At 39.4% G+C, this 17,971-nt stretch overlaps 1 protein-coding gene across 4 annotated transcripts in view; it reads right to left on the bottom strand.

Annotated features, from left to right (window-relative positions):
- Positions 1 to 17,971, bottom strand: part of ZFPM2 (zinc finger protein, FOG family member 2) — a 333,910-nt gene that overhangs the window by 192,017 nt on the left and 123,922 nt on the right. For all 4 annotated transcript variants that reach the window (XM_033155731.1, XM_033155735.1, XM_033155733.1 and 1 more), the window contains exon 4: positions 594 to 712. In XM_033155731.1, coding sequence (XP_033011622.1) covers positions 594 to 712 — 119 coding nt within the window. The remainder of the gene's footprint in view (positions 1 to 593; positions 713 to 17,971) is intronic.

The following is a 17,971-nucleotide window of genomic DNA, read 5'->3' as shown; positions in this document are numbered from 1 at the left end:
TAATAGAAGTGCAAATTTCGAAGGATGGCTGTGTTTCAGCTTATATATTGTTTAGGAAAGTGCAAATTAGGTAAGCTCACCTTTAAATGCAAACTGAATCCAAATTCTCCACCATCCCAAGCTAAGGCCCTCTCCGTTCCTATGCCTTCATCAAAGGTCAATTGCAGATATTAACAAGGGGGAGGCTTGCCTGTGCTAACATTGTTATCTTTTAGCTTCTCAGAAAAAAGACTTTATTCATCCCATGCATTTTAAAATTCTGCTAGCCATGTGTTTTAGTATTGTTCAAGCTGTTTTACCTGCTGCTTTTACACCACTGATTTATTATACTGTAATGGTTTCCTGTGTTTCATGTCATTGTGAACTGTCCTGGGATTTAGATCATGAAGGCTGGTGTATATACGTTTAAATAAATATACCATAGATGCTGCTACAGAAAAAAATCTGAATTGCACTAATAATGAAAGTTAGCAATAGAATTTCTTTCACAGTCTACCTTCTTCTATTCTTTGGACATCTCTTTAGTAGCAAATGGCAGCTTATAAAAAAAAACAGGAAATAGTACTTCAGTGTTCAGTATCATCTTAACATACCATTGTGTTGTTATTCAAATCCATCTTCCCAGCAAATGGTCCCCATGTTGTTCCAACTGGAAGTTGCTGTCGACTCTGGATCTTGCGCTCTCCATCCCTCTGGAACACCTCCAATTCTCCTGAGAAACAAACAAACAAAAAACCCATTGCTTAGAGTACCTCCACCTAAATTGGGGGTGGGGAATCGGCGGTCCTCCAGATGTTGTACCCCTGAGAGGTACCCCTGAGAGGTAATCTTGGATCCGGGGGTATGGCAGACTATGTCTTGAGGCCCTCCTCCTGAATATCCCCTCAAAAATTCTGTCAGTAGATAACAGCATATTTCAGTGCACATTTATTAATGAATGTATCTACTTTACCTAACCTACTTTAATGAAACGCAAAAGGAATATTTTACAATCTCAGAAAATTATGAATCATCATTGTATTTATAAAGGTTTTTCAAAAACTAATATTAAGAGCAGAAACCATCAAACATTTGCATAACTCAAACAAAGCGTCCTTTATTACAATAATAATGAATCACTTTATACTTAAAAAGGTAGTTTGCTTGAATGACTTCTTCCTTGCCTTCATTTTGGTGAACCTATCTTTTATATTGTCAAAAGGGATTTGCTTAGCTTACTTTCTGCTGAGAGCATAAAGTAGTTAAGTCTTTCTTGCCGTGCAGTAAATCTTAGGTGAAACTTTACCACTGGCCTGGGGAACCCTGGTATGCATGACATATCCAGCCTTTCACCAAATTTCCTCTGGCCTTCAGCGTCTGGTGCATGTGCATCTTGCCCTAGTCCATCTAGCCTTTCCCTTAGGAAAAACTGGGTGGCGCAAAAGCATAGGGTGCTGCTGCCAAAGGGCACCCAACAGCACATTTATTCATTCATTCATTCATTCATTCATTGTCTGCCTGTCTCCCAAGTTGGGAATCAAGGCAGCTTACAATATTTAAAACATAAATTGTAAAATATAGTATGTTAAAAACCAAGTCCCAAGGACTGCAAGAAGATCAAACCTATCCATTCTGAAGGAAATCAGGCCTGAGTGCTCGCTGGAAGGACAGATCCTAAAGCTGAGGCTCCAATAATTTGGCCACCTCATGAGAAGGGAAGACTCCCTTGAAAAGAGCCTGATGTTGGGAAAGATGGAGGGCACAGGGAGAAGGGGACAACAGAGGACAAGATGGTTGGACAGTGTTCTCGAAGCTACTAACATGAGTTTGACCAAACTGTGGGAGGTAGTGGAAGACAGGAGTGCCTGGCGTGCTCTGATCCATGGGTTCACGAAGAGTCGGACATGACTAAACGACTAGACAACAACAAAAAACAAAGTAGCTAAAACCAATAATTAAAATGCACTACTACAAATCTTTCCCTACACACAGCCTATCCCTTTTAGCTGCAACCAAATGAAACGCAGAGGAAGGACATATGCCTCTGCACCTGACATTGGATCTGGTCTGTAGGTGGGTAGTGGAGATACTTCCCTTTGTCCAAAAATCCTTGCGCATAGAAGAAGTGTCCACAATCTCTCATTAGTACCTCCCCACCCCACCCCTTTTTTGCAACACAGTAGGAACTTCCAACTAGTGGAGCCTCCCTCAAAGTTTATACCAACCAATATCTGAACCAATTCTAACATGCAGGGTAAACTGAGAGTTCAAAATGAGCATGACAGTCTGCATGTGTTCCAAACCCTCTAAAATCTCATTTTTGATTTTGCAAATTCCAAAAATAGCCCACTAAAAATTAGGCATGCTTTCTCAGATACTTTAAATCTGCATAATCATTGCGTGTGAAGTTATACTGATATACACTGGCTAAGGATCTGTGAAGAGTAAAAACCATCTAATGTGGTGATAGTTTCAGACATATCTAAAAAGCAATGTGTGTACTAGAAGCCATTTAAGTATTATTTAAATTCAACTTGTATTTTCACAAAAAGCTCAGACTGAGCAAAATCAAAATGAATTAGCATGTGTTCTGAGCAGTGCTGTGCTTTCACACCTAAACGTTTTCCAAGGAAAATGTGGGATTGGGGTGTACAAAAAGCCCCTCAAAAAAATACTCTGCCTTACTGATCTTTCACATTTTTTCCATGTCTGTTCAGAGCTCCAAGATACTGGCATTTCACTATCTTCTAGAGTTTCTGCACTGTGTCATCGCAGCCAATCAGGGATCTGAAAGCGAATGTGATAACATCATGGCATCACAAAACTAATCATATTTTAACGATCTGGTGATGTCACTGGCAAAATGAAGCTCCATCATTGCCCTCTCTCTCCTTGGATTGGGGAAAATACACCCTTATTGCTGAGGCAACCAGCTTGATGCTCTCCAATTTACCACAGAGTGGGCCGGATTTAGAAGGCGATTGGGCCAGATCCGGCCCCCGGGCCTTAGTTTGCCTACCCATGATATAGAGCAATGATTTCTTCTGCATAAAGATGAAACCAGCAGTATTTGTCTGCTTTAACACATTAAAAAGCAAGCATGTCTATGGACATGTCACATTTAACTGATACTAGGAATCATGAGAATCTTTGAAAACCCTTAAAAAAAATAATTCAGCCTCCCTTTCTGCCACTGACATTTTTCATTTGAAAAGGGTTCAGACTCAGTCAAACAGTGACTCCTTATCTATACCTGTGGATTTACAAGCAGGCCTGTCTTTTAATGGATTAAGAACGACAAACTTAGGGCAGATCATTCAGTGATAACCAAAGTTCGCAGTTGCACAGAACGATAGTATTCTTTTTTAAACAGGGAACAGTCATTAATAGCACCATTTCAAGGATGCTTGGGCAAGATAGAGCAGCAAAAAGAAGCCAATAAGAGTGTTTCTGTTCTTCATTCAATTTTACTATTGAATTGGTCACCATATATGTTACCATTCTCCTTTTATTGCCACAGATTTAAAAGCTCAAAAATAGGTTTCACTGCAACTGATGAATCTGCACTCTTAGATTCAGCAATTCCAGGCATCTATTCATTATTACATTAGACCTCTTACATCGAACAACATGAATTTGCATCAAGGTCTGCAATAATAGAAGAGACAAATGTGCTACTGCCTTCAGTGTTAAGCAGAAATCCTCCCCTTGACATAAAATTTTAACTGCCCCCCCCCCAAGAACATTCTTGCATAAGCAGGATTCAGCTGACTGGCAAACTGTTAACCAGCATTCAGTTGCCTTTGGCATACCATAAAAGAGTTAAAACTGGAAAAATGATAGCACCCAATGAGGATGTCTGAATCTAACTTACAGTAATCACCGTCCAATGCCCTCCATACCCTAACACCCAACTATTCCATACAGTGCCTGACATACCATGAAATTTGGTAGAATACTATACCATGAAATTTGGTAGAATACTATAAAGCAAGATTTTGAAACTATATGTCCTATTTTCAAGTTCAAGGAATCAGGCGAACGTATGGAAATTTCCTGATTTTCCGCAGGGTTTCATTTTCTCCTTCAAAGAAAAGAAGGCAAATGAATACATTTAGGAAACTACATTGTTGTTTTTGCTATCCCTGCACTGAATTTCTAGAGGAAATCAATGCATTATTGAAATACAGTGGTACCTCTGGTTACGTACTTAATTCGTTCCGGAGGTCCGCTCTTAACCTGAAACTCTTCTTCACCTGAAGCACCACTTTAGCTAATGGGGCCTGCCGCTGCCACTGCACCGCCAGAGCACGATTTCTGTTCTTATCCTGAAGCAAAGTTCTTAACCTGAAGCATTATTTCTGGGTTAGCGGAGTATTTAACCTGAAGTGTATGCAACCCGAGGTACCACTGTAAACAGAGGACGCAAATGGGAAGATACTACTATAGTGTACATATGTATTCAGTGTAGGGGTGGAATGTCCAAGTCCAACTAGGTTAATCTACTGAGGGGGAGCAAACTTTAAAGACTCCTGGGGGGGGATAGCAGCCTAACTTTAAGATTATGAGGTGCCCAAGGGCCTTTAGTAGCAGTGCTTCAAATGGCGGTGCAGCCACTCTAGCTATGTATCTGGGACAACACTGTTCCCAGGAACATTCTGTCTCAAAAAAAAAAAAATAGCCAAATGAGTCATGCTTCCAGTTACAGAAACAGGAAGAAGAAGGCAGCTCCACCACCTCATATTTTAAAGTAAGATCACCACCATATTTTAAAGAGGTGGGGGATATATTTATCCCAGCAGGAGTCAGAATATACTTAACCGTTCCTAGGCTGAAATCTTATGTGCATTTTTTAAAAATAAATTAATTATAAAACTGGGATCATGGATGTTTCATTTCAGCTGAAGACTTCACAGCAAAGTTTCCCCCCTGCACACATTCTTCAAGACCATAAATATTTTGAGCTTGCTGAGTGCCGTTTGTGCAAAATATGTGAGACCCATAGTACACGCTAATCAATTTTGGTAAAAGATAATGCTGCTAGTGCTGTGGGCTGTTCCTCTTATCTTGTTGATATAGCATACTTTTAAAGTCTGTGATTACTCAAAGACTTATGATAGCTGCACTGTAAAAGAAGCCCCAAGTCATGGATCACTAGCTCAGCTACAAAACATCCCATGGCTTTCAAGATAATAAGCCCACCTTGGTAGATACTGGGACAGAATGCAAGGCTTCAATTGTAGCAAATTCCTTCCTATGTTTCTATGGTATATATAAGAATTATACTGCATACGTATATCCCTCCCCACTTCTTTTCACAAAATGCCAGGTATCACATTTGACAATAATTTGTAGAATGAGGATATACAATAGCCATTATCCATGTTTGATAGATTCAGCAATAAATGGTGACTCCAATTAAAGGAAGCACAACAGAATTTATTTTTGAAACTGCAGTAACAGATTAAATTTTTCTGCTGAAATTAAGTTTTAAATTACCGTAAATCATTGCAACACTTAAAGCCATGTCAGATTTGCATACAGTAAATATTACTTCATTTATGCTTCTGCAAGGCTTTCTTGAAACAGGCATTTCATTCTGTGAAGTGACCTTCTACAGACTTGCCTTACTAGGCTAGCTCTTCAAAATACTCCCACCAGTTGCCACCTTCACTCTATTCCCCACTGTCCCACAGTAGTCAACTCTTTGAGCCACATTAAACAATGGTTCTGAGCATAAACTTGAAATATGGCTTTTCTCTTTTCAAATACTGCAGTCAAACCCAGATAAATCAGGCTGGCCATTCAGTGATCTTATCCCTTCTGACTCTTTAATAAATCGAACCTTGTAAGTTTGCTTTGTAGGATGTTGTCACTAAATGAAATTGTGACCTTATCCGTTGCTTGAACTTATCCTGCTGACAACTACATTTATTGTGGGGATAAGCAAACTTACCAAAAAGCAAAAAAAACCACACCATCCTACACTTTTGATAATTGTGATCTTTGTAGAGATGTATCTCTAGTACTGTAGATGGCGTCGTCTCTTGATAGTCTCCTAGTGATTTCACCCTGACGAGCATCTGGTCAAAGAAAAATGTGCTCCATAGGTAAATGCTAGGGCTACTGGCAGGCAGAATTAGAAGTTCATGAAGAAGAGGTACTGTGTGACAGCTTTGAATCAGAAGCTATTAGCCAAACACAAAGAGCCCCAAATTAGTGTGTAATTGTGCTGGAACAGATAACATAATAGAGGTGGCAAAAACAGTAACATTCCCCTTTCATAGGATTCAATCAGAATTCCACAGAACCAAGAAACTAGCAACTTTAAGGGCTGAGTTTATTGGCTTTTCTGTAACAAGTTCCAATGCAAAGGTGACACAAGGTTTGTTGTAGCAAAGAAAGCAATATCTTAAATTATGGAGATGCCCCCCCCCCCCCACTTTTTTTGGTAGAACATTTTATTTGTTTTACAATAAAATGACATGGATCAACTTAAAACCAGTAGAATGTCAGTCACATATAATAAGGAAAATTGGGCATGGGCATTGTCAAATAACCAAATCACTGAATGCATAGCCAAGGCTTCACCTATCAATGACAGATGGTATTCATGTCTTACTGCTACTGTAATAATCAGTTATGGCTTCCGGTTGCTGATTTCTCCCCAGCCAAAAAGGCAGAGGTTCTGTATGAGCAACTGAGAATAATATAAAATGAAAATAAAATCTGTGCTACAGCAAGGCTTTATAACTTTAAATATGTACAGAGAGATTATAAGCCTTTAAGCACCCATCAAATTTGAAAATTGCTGCATGAAATTGCTGCATAAAAAAATGAAATTGCTGCATGAAAAGTTCACAACAGAGTTCAAATTGTGCCAAACAGCCATTTAGGTAAAGATACAGGGACCCCTGACCATTAGGCATAGCTGTCAACCCTCCCCGCTGTTCACCACTGCTATATACATAGCTGTCAACCCTCCCTGCTGTTTCCCAATGCTATAATAAGGGAATTTCCCGCAAAAAAGGGAAAGCTATACCATTAGGTCCAGTCGCGAATGACTCTGGGGTTGCAGCACTCATCTCGCTTTATTGGCCAAGGGAGCCGGTGTACAGCTTCCGGGTCATGTGGCAAGCCAAACTAGAGCAGCACACAGAAATGCCGTTTACCTTACTGCCAGAGCGGTACCTATTTATCTATTTGCTCTTTGACGTGCTTTCAAACTGCTAGGTTGGCAGGAGCAGGGACCGAGCAACGGGAGCTCACCATGTTGCAGGGATTCAAACCGCTGACCTTCTGATCGGCAAGCCCTAGGCTCTGTGGTTTAACCCACAGCGCCACCCGCGTGCCTAAACAGCCATTTAAGTGAAAGCAAATATCCAGGCATTTTCCTAAGCGGTGAATAGATATGTGCCAGGACGGCTCTATTTTCTAGGCACAGGTCTGGGTTTCTAGGTCCATGTCTGAGTGGGTTTTTTTTTTTAATGTCCTGGTGCTTTCCCTGGGAAAACCCACATTCAGAGCAAATGGCCATTGGGGTTTCCACAGTTTACCATTTGCTCCAAGTGCTGGGACAAAAAAAAAGGGGAAAAAAGAACCACGGACATGGACATGAAAATCCTGAACCTGTGCCTAGAATGCACAGCACAAAAGGAAGTGTGGCTGAGCCGTTAGAGGCAGTCACTTCGTAAGTTGGATGCAAAAATGAGCCATCACATATCTTACATTGCATATACAGTATCATCTCACATCAACTCATATTCAATGGAGCCAGTTCAGATTCAGTTATCAAGCACCTGGGACTAATCAAGCAAAGAAATATCCAATGATGTACATTCATGCCCTTCATGCTCAACATTTAACTGTGGGAAAAGACAGGTAAATGACACTTCTTTAGGAGAGGTTCCTAAATCCGATTGGTCAAGAAAATGCAGTTGAATTTACACACTTTATCACAATAAACTTCTTTATTTAAATGTGTATAGAAATAAGGCCCTGAAGTAAAGAAATGAGCATATATTGTACTTCTCTACATTTATAAATACTCAGACTATGAAATGCAGTAGTTCTAGCATGGATTATCACAGATTTTGTGCATTTTTTAAAATAAAAAAGCTCCTAAAACAAGCCAACTTTCTAAGTTAAAAAACCTTAGCTATAAGTGTACTCAGAATATGTTTTTAACGTCGATATTTATGCTCAAGTCTGAAAAATTAAAGAATTATTTTTTGGTTCAAGGAAATATGTAGTAAGGGGAGATCTTAAGAGTTCCATTTCTTGTGTCAAAGTCCGTAGAGGCCAAGAACTAAAATCACCAAGCATTTATTTTATTACACAGTTACTATTTAAAAGATGCTGCACTAACAGCAAAGTCCTTTGGCAGAAGTAGATTGAAAGCACAAAGATTAAATTAATGCCTATCATGTAAGGTTGCAGTTGACAGAGCTCTTCTCGCATTATTCACAACAGGTGTATTTCTTATTCCACTGAAGGCAAATACAAAAAGCCTCTTTGAGTTAACTAGGAATATGAAGACACCCAACATACAAATAATGCTACAATATAGCAGGACATGCTTCTACACAATATGCACCTGACTATGCTATGACAGAGAAACCTACACAAGGATAGATCATTATTGTCTCCCACTCAAGTCCAATGGACACCCCCAGAAAGGACTTATTTTGATTTAACATAACAATAATTGCATGTAGATTTTCCAACAACAATGTTGAGTTCAAAATGATTCACAACAAATATACATTTTCTTCATATAGTATAAAAAACCAACCAAGGGAAGAACTTCAACAAACAATTCTAAAACAAAAGTTATTGCAGTCAATGGAGATACAAACTCTTGCCTTGTTTTCCTGTTTTCAACACCTACCAGCCATGATGGCTATGCTCTCTCAGAGGCAGTATACCTGTGAATACCAGCTGCTGGAAATCATAAGTAGTAAGAATCTTGCTTTTGAGCTTCCCATAGGCATCTGGTTGGCCACTGTGTGAGCAGGATGCTGGACTACATAGGCAATTACCCTGATCCAACTAGCTCATATTCTGGTGTTCTCTTTTCTAGACTACTTGCACATCTGGCAAGGGCAATCTCAATTTTGAGTTAGTTTCATAGATTATAATTCAACTCAACAGAGGGCATTCTGACACCCAACTCTTGCTAGCACATGGTTAGTGAAACATCTACAATACAAACCTCAGTAGGCTCTACAAAACAACAAATTGCTTGGCTATTATAGGAGAAAGTCCTGGGAGTATAACCAGTTGCAAGTTTGAAGAGCCATAGTTCATTGACAAAGCGTTTGCTTTCCATTCAGAAAATCCCAGATTTAACCCCTGGCACCTTTGCCTTACCCTCAATATACTGGATCTGACAATAGAGTGAATTTATATACAAGGTACAATGCTCACTAGATTGCTTTGCAGGTCTGATCTTTTAATTAGCAAAGACATTTTGATGCCACCAAAAGGCTCCCAAGAGACAGTAAACCATGGAGCGGTGATATGTCCTCAAACACAGAATTATTTTGCAGAGTAAAACAATCAAAAACCTGCTAAGACTACCCATCAACCCACTTTTCAACATGCATTCATGGGGCCTGTGAACTGGCATTGAGGAAAATACAAATTATATTTTACATTTGAAATTAAAGTTCTTTTTATACCCACCAATTCTGAAAATTCTTTTTCCTGAATTTAACATTTATAAATTGTCTGGTTTCATTTGGTTCATAACAGAAGTGAAACAATTACTGTAAGACCTAGAGTCAAACAATAATTCAATACTCCATACTTAGGAAAGAGCTATAGCTCAAAGCAGATGTGATACACGACAACAGCAACAGGTTCAACCCACAGTATTTCCAGGTACGGTTTAGAAAGGCATCCTGTCTGAAACCCTAGAGAACTGTTTTCAGCCGCTAAAGTGGTTGCCAACATGGTGCCCATGGGCATACAAGTGCCTGCAGAGGCATCTCTTAATGCCCACAAGGTCTCTCACTCTGATGAAATTAAGCTTGAAAGAAAACAGTCTATTGTAGACCCCCCTAAAAAAGGCTGCAGAGTGTACATGATGTCCACAAGAGTTTTTCCAGTTTGCTAATGTGCCCATAGCCCCCCAAAATCTGCCACATCCTGCATTAGATAGTACTGAGCTAAATGGACCAATGATATAACTTGGTATAAGACACTTCTTATGTTCCTCAATGCTCGTTTTTAAGAAAATGGACATATTATTTTGCATCTCTGGAGAAGAAGAAAAAGGATTGATTGATTGATTGATTGATTGATTGTTACAGTTCTCAACCAGCACATAAGAAAAAGGTTAATTTTCAAATAACAGCTTGAAAGGGGGGTGGGGACCTAGTAAGTTTCTCCTGTCCACCTGCCATTTACTGCTTTGCTTACTAAGTGGATGGTGAGGAAACATGAAGAAAATATCCTGGCATGCAGCAGAAGGTATCTAGAGTGGTTGGGTTCTCACTCTTGTTCTCCTGAGAGGGTTAACCTGATACTTCAAAATGACGGAAAAGACTCCCAATTATATTGTGACACTGCACAGACCTAGCAGGCAGAGTAGTTACCTTATCCCCGTTACATGCAGTTTGTGCAGCCCTTTTCAAATGCTCTCTCTCCCCTTCTCCTATTCTACACTAGCCCCCAAGCCTACCCATTCTCATAACAAATACAGATGATACCGAAATGCCAGACTTGGAAAGTTCAAGCTGATGATATTACTGAAGAGGTTCCCCACCCCCACTCCCGATAAGATCGTCATCAGCTCTTTGCTTTGCTCCTTTCCTCAGCAGAGGAGCAGCTGCCCCTGATTAATGTCCCTTTCTGCTGAGATTTTTTCCCCTGATAAATGCAAAGACACTTCATGCTCCTGACTTTTGGTTCTGTTAGTTATTTTGAGAACCTAAACATATATATATAGTAACAGCACCCTGAAACTATGTACAAAACAATGATTTGGATGTAATAATAATAATAATAATAAAAAAAAAATTTATTTATACCCCAGCGGCTTCCAACAAAATATTAAAAATACAATAAATCATCAAACATTCAAAACTTACTTCCCTAAACAGACACAGGGTCATTTTGAAACTGGAGTTCATTACCTTCGTTTAAAAAGAAGATATGTATATACTCCTCTCACTTCTTCTCTTAGAGCTTTCTATACTTTAAGGTGTGTTAAATGTTCAAAAGAGTCTTGAAATGTTCTACATATGTCTTAAAAATAACTGTTATTTTATTTGACATTGAAGTAACGCATACGTAGTTTACAATTACACATGGTAACTAATGAAAAGTTGTGTTCAAATTTGGGGCATTTGGTGACAATCAGTTTCAACCACAGTGTCTGTTCCTAGCTATCCTTCTACCCGCACCCCTCTCCAACAAAAGTTACTTTGTATAACCCAATATAGTATCATAAATCTTTATGAAGTATATCAACAAAATAAAAAATAAGCATTTACCAATATATACTATTAATAGGTAATATATGAAAAAAGAAGAAAAGCAATGAAATAAACCAACCAGCCAAATGTGCATATGAGTTATAAAATGATCTCTCACTCTTTCTATACTGACAGTGGCCTGGTTTGCATGTCACATTAAACCATGGTTTGATGTGAATGCACAATGATCTGCTGCTCCTGTGCTACCAGAAAACAAGCCATGGTCTGGCTTGTCATTGCATCCAAATCCAGACTTGTGATTTGCTTCTTTCTCAATCAATCTTGGGTGTTAACCAACATTTGCCCTTGGTTTACCGCTCACTGTTTATTTGGAGGATGTAATGACAAATCAAATCCTGGCTTGTTTCCATGCAGCAGGAACAGGGCAGAAATGAAGCACTTACAATAGAGATTAGTTAACACACAACCATAACATTCCATTTTTATTTGCACCAGTCCTCAATTGACAGTTTTGTGACTTCCAGGTTTCTGCAGCAATTACCACCAGTGATCATACTATCCCACCAACACCTTATTTTCCTTTCCCACACGTTTTCTCAGGCATATAATATTTAGCTGTTGCACAAATATAAATTAATTGCTTCTAATTTCTTAAATTGTTTTTAGTATTTCACACCAAAATGTGTGCAAGATTTTTCAACTAACAAATATCAACCAGGTGTACATTTAGCATTAGAAAGGACTGTGTTCAGGGGCTGCTATATACCTATGATGCCTTGTCAATTTACTTAAGACAGAAGCTTCTTTTGTCACCTCTCCTTTCTGCAACTCCACAGATTAAATTCACAATCTACTGGAAAGCTTTCATGCTTAGGGTTCGCTGAAAAAGAAACTGAGGATATTTCAATGAAGCTTCTATTTTAGAACTTTCCAGTGAAATGTATCTTAATTTGTTTCTTCACTAACAAGATACACACACTTAAAATGGTTAATTTTCTGCCCCCAAAGGTGTTTCTGGAACTCCCTCTTTTTCTTCACTAAATCTGCACAAAAGTCATTTTCTGAATTATATATGTATTTTTCCCCCTTTGCGATACGCTAACAGAAAATGGTAAGGTATAACCTAACTTTATTCCGGTTAAAGGTACCTGTAGGGAACATTGACAAGAAATAAATTAAAAAATTGTCCAGTAGCACCTTAGAGACCAACTAAGTTTGTTCTGGGTATAAGCTTTTGTGTGCATGCACACTTCTTCAGATCGCACACGAAAACTTATACCCAGAACACGAAAGCTTATACTAGGAACACCTACGTAGAAATTACTTCTACTCAGTTAACAGTCAGAGTTTTAGTATCTTCCTTAATTAGTGATCCAATGTATGCTTATAAAAATTACACACATTTTTGATGTTTTAGCAATGTCAGAAATGATCTTTTTATGTTGCTTTGTTTTTACTGGCTACTGCTTTGAGTTTAGTTTGGTAGACAATGAAGAGAAAGAAAGGACTTCACACAAGTCAACCATTACAGTGGTACCTTGGGTTACAGACGCTTCAGGTTACAGACTCTGCTAACCCAGAAATAGTACCTCAGGTTAAGAACTTTGCTTCAGGATGAGAACAGAAATCGCATGGCAGCAGCAGGAGGCCCCATTAGCTAAAGTGGTACCTCAGGTTAAGAACAGTTTCAGGTTAAGAACGGACCTCCAGAACGAATTAAGTTCTTAACCCGAGGTACCACTGTATTGACTTAATGTAGAGTATGTGCTTTACATGGATGTGACACCACATTAAATCACCTCCAGTTAAAGGACTTCTGGTACAGGGATTGAAAAAGACATAGTAGTGGGATATTCTGGGCCAGAATTGCCCAGTAGACAATACTGGACCAAAGAACCAGTGGTCTGACTTAGTATACTGCATCTTCATGCACTATTTGCCTTAAGACGTCAAAGCCAATCTTCCTGAAAGCATTTTCACAATGTAACAAGCTACCTGATGAAGGTATGAGAGTTATATTATTGAAGGTTTTCAATATAAGGTGAACATAAGAAGAGTCTCATTGTGGCCAAACAGATGCCTGTGGGAAACCGTTAAGTGGGATCTGAGTACAAGAACATCCTTCCCTCTTATGGCCTTCAGCAACTGGTATTCAGAAGCATTACCGCCTCCAGAAATGTGGTTTACAGAAATGTAAGGACACTGAACACTTTCCCTACAAGATACAGGATATCTTAGAGCATTAGGACAGAGGGTTCCCCAGATGGTCTTGTACAGCTTCAATGATTATATGATCTCTGATGCACCATCATATGATATATTAACTCAGCAAAACAGCACTAGGAACACAAAAAGCTGCCTTATAATAAATCGGAACACTAGTTCATTTACACCATTGCCAACAGCAACTTTCTAAGGTCTAAGGCAGAGGTCTGTCCAACTCCTGCTGGCTGAGATCCTTTTAATACCAAGGGTATTCTGCAAACCAACCATCTGGTCTACTGTTGAGCTATGGGGAAGAAATGCCATCAATATGGAAGCTGAACAAGTTCAAAATTAATGTTTGGCACTTATTTCCTAATAGTTTTTCTTATTGTACACAGAAGGCCTGGAAGGGGGAAGCAACACAATTATTTATTTTTGCATTGGTAGCCACTTCCTACTAGTGAATGTTCCTACTGTGTCAGCAATTATTTATTCCCAAAGCTGTGAGGACCTACATAGGGAACAAGATGTATCTTCTCACATTTCTGTCAACAGTCCAGAGCTTGGCATAAATAGTGCTCAGTTGAAACACATTACAAAACAAGATACCAAGTGTCTGACAAAATCATTATATCTCTGAGAAGAAATATTCTTATTCTGTCTGCATGGCAATAAAGAACTTCTCAATCTGTTGTAGTCATAAAGCATATCCAACGAGGTATGTGGAAATACATATAGTACAGTATCTCAGATATTACCAATATGAATATAAAGTGGCAGATTTGGTTCTGGTGGGGTTTTGCCACACAACCACCCTAGACTAGCAAGGGAGAGATTCATTCAGTAGCAGTTTCTATCCACAGATAGCATGCTAGATCATTAACCCAACATACAGGGGTGGACTCAGAGGTACCTTATGGACTGTGAGACAAATTTGGATGTGAGGTATCTACATATCAATGGTTGCAATCTTATGTGCACATACTTGGGAAGAAATTAATGGAACTTCAGAGTAAATGTGGATGGGTATGAGCAGCATGAAATCCAATTTTATAATACAAGATTTATACTTCTCCTGTGTGAATAGTTTTGTTTAGTAAACCTCTTGTCTGGAGCAAAGGGGAAACTTTACATAGCCTCAGCTTATTAGGTTCACAGAAACAATCTTAGGCAGCAGGTGTTATTTTGTTCACAGCTATTAGGATAAGACTCTCCAACGGGTTTCTTAATCTTCTATTATTATTATTATTATTATTATTATTATTATTATTATTATTATTATTATTTACTTATACCCTACCCGTCTGGCTAGGTTTCCCCAGCCACTCTGGGCGGCTTCCAACAGGAGATTAAAAATACATTAAAACCTCAGTCATTTAAAAAAACTTCCCTAAACAGGGCTGCCTTCAGATGTTTTCTAAAAGTCAGGTAGTTTTTTTATTTCTTTGACATCTGGTGGGAGGGCATTCCACAGGGCGGGTGCCACTACCGAAAAGGCCCTCTGCCTGGTTCCCTGTAACTTTGCTTCTCGCAGTGAGGGAACCGCCAGAAGGCTCTCGGTACTAGACCTCAGTGTCCGGGCCAAATGATGGGGGTGGAGACGCTCCTTCAGGTATACTGTGCCGAGGCTGTTTAGGGCTTTAAAGGTCAGCGCCAACACTTTGAATTGTGCCCGGAAACATACTGGGAGCCAATGTAGGTCTTTCAGGACCGGTTTTACGTGGTCTCGGCAGCCGCTCCCAGTCACCAGACTAGCTGATGCATTCTGGATTAGTTGTAGTTTCCAGGTCACCTTCAAAGGTAGCCCCACGTAGAGAGTGTTGCAGTAGTCCAAGCGGGAGATAACGAGAGCATGTACCACTCTGGCGAGACGGTCTGCGGGCAGGTAGGGTCTCAGCCTGCGTACCGGATGGTGCCAGTAGACAGCTGCCCTGGACACAGAATTGACCTGCACCTCCATGGACAGCTGTGAGTCCAAAATGACTCCCAGGCTGCACACCTGGTCCTTCAGGGGCACAGTTGTCCCATTCAGGACCAGGGAGTCCCCCATACCCACCCGCCCCATCCCCCAAAAACAGTACTTCTGCCTTGTCAGGATTCAACCTCAATCTGTTAGCCTCCAAAGAAACATGGAATAACAATCACCCCATCCAACATTCCCATCCCCCACCATCCAAGCACAGGTTCCTTATAGGAAAACGTTGTTCCAAAGTGACAGGTACAAGTCCAGTGAGTGGCATCGTGAATGATGGTCTATTGCATATGTAACAAAAAAGACTCCCCAGTATTGATGTTAGTGCTGAACCTGACATCAGTGCTCTTATGCCAGTGCTTCTCAGATCCCTGCATCTCAAAATTTTAATAAAGTGCTAAAGGACATCATGCTATTAAAAACATGTGCACATTTTCAAAAGGACCTCTTCCATTTTTACTTGCAATTTATATAGCACCTTTCACTATGTACAGTAAGTGGCTAACAAAAACAGTTGACCTTCACAACAATCTTGTGAGGTTCATTGTCATTTTCATTTCACAGAAGGTTAATCAAGGCTAAAATATATTTAAAAGTTTCCCAGGGTGACATCAGAAGTCCATAGCATCTGAACTTGGGTCTTTTAGATCCAAACTCACCCTTTTTCTAATGAGCTAGAAGGCACATTCAAGGAGGTTCAGATGGTCTGGGGCAATTATACAATTCCACATCATTTCTAAAGTCATGCGCAGAGGTCCATGCACTAAGTCCTATATCAAAAATATGTTGACTGTTTCAAGTTATTTCCCATTTACAATGTCTAAATATAAGCCCTAGTATTTTTTAGTTATCTGTTTAAATAATACTATCCACCAACAACAAGACTCCTGTGTCACCACTGTAAGCAGTTTGTTCAAAAATGCATAGATGTAATGGAAGGTACATTATGTAAACACAAACTTCAACTTATATGGATTGTAGTATTCTTTACATATAGCCTACACAAACTCCTGATTAATATTACTTATTTTTCTCAAGCCTTATGGTAGACATTAGGCTTTAGTGAAAAATGTATCATCACACACTGTGCCAAATAGCAGGTCCATGAACATAGCTTAGTATTTTTTTTTCCTTCTCATATCTGCCCTAGAACCCTTTTGACTGACATTCTTTCCAAAGGATTACTGTCACAATTCCTAAATTCATTTTGAAGGATAATACCCATTATTTGTGGTTAGTGTAATAAAAGAAATAAACTATGAATCATCTATAACAGAACAAAAAGCAGTGATTTCAGCAACTTTCTGGTTAAGTTACAAGAAGCAGGAAAGTGAGGAAAATGCACTTTTTGATGAGAGATTACGTAGTCTTTACAATCGAGAAAATTTGGTTGCGGTTGCAGCAGAGGAATGTGATATGAAATTTTACAGTTGAAGGAGAAATGTCACAGTATTTTGATAAGAGACCAATGAACTTTTCCCCCCTTGTGCCATTATCAGGGCGAAGTGAGCAAAATACATCATTTATAACCCCCAACTCCACTATTATCTGCCGGTGAGACACTTGTTTTGAAACACATAAGGACCTTCCCCCCACCTCCAAGAATAAAGCTCTCTATGAGGCACAGCCTTCCTTTAAAGCCATGAAGGAAAGTTGACACTTGTGTGGGCCTAAGTTTCCAGGCAACCACGCAAAGGCACTCATACACCCTCCAGGTCAAACATCATCTCTCCACCACAGCTTCCATTCTCAAGTAAAGAGGAAGCATACAAACAGTATATATTTCCCTTTGATCACAGATACAATCAAAAACTGAGGTGGAAAGAAAATCCTGTAATGTTGAAGAAAGGCACTGTACTTGACTTATAGCATTTCTTACTTAGCATACTCTTCAAAAGAGAGGCAAACTAAAGAAAGTTTCTGAAATAAAGGTTTTCTTTATACCTTTGGATACATCCTGGACTCTAGTCTGATTTGTCCCGCTTGTATTTCCTCTATTTTACTGATACTGTGGGAGATGTGCAGAGTTTTCACTCATACAAAGTACAATCAGAAATATGCAGACTGATATACATATGACTATTATAAGTTCATATTGCTAAAATAATCCTAAAATGTCTAACAAGGATAGTAGGCTCTACATGTTTCCCCAAGCAACTGAAATTTATGAAAGACAGGAAAAACTCAGTATCAATTCTACATTATTACAAAACTAAAACTGAAAAGGTGGGTGCAGCATGATAGCATTAATTAACTGCAGCCCCTGCCATGGAACTGCTGGGTACCCAGTGGTGTAGTGGTTACTTCTGAAGGGCAGAAGCTCATCGTGACAGCCCCACCCCCCGCAACAGCCACCCCCCAAGGAGAGTTC

Source organism: Lacerta agilis, chromosome 7 (assembly GCF_009819535.1).
Source record: "Lacerta agilis isolate rLacAgi1 chromosome 7, rLacAgi1.pri, whole genome shotgun sequence".
Lineage (NCBI taxonomy): Eukaryota > Metazoa > Chordata > Lepidosauria > Squamata > Lacertidae > Lacerta > Lacerta agilis.
The sequence above is the reverse complement of the archived record's forward strand: the minus strand, read 5'-3'. Positions and strand labels throughout refer to the sequence as shown.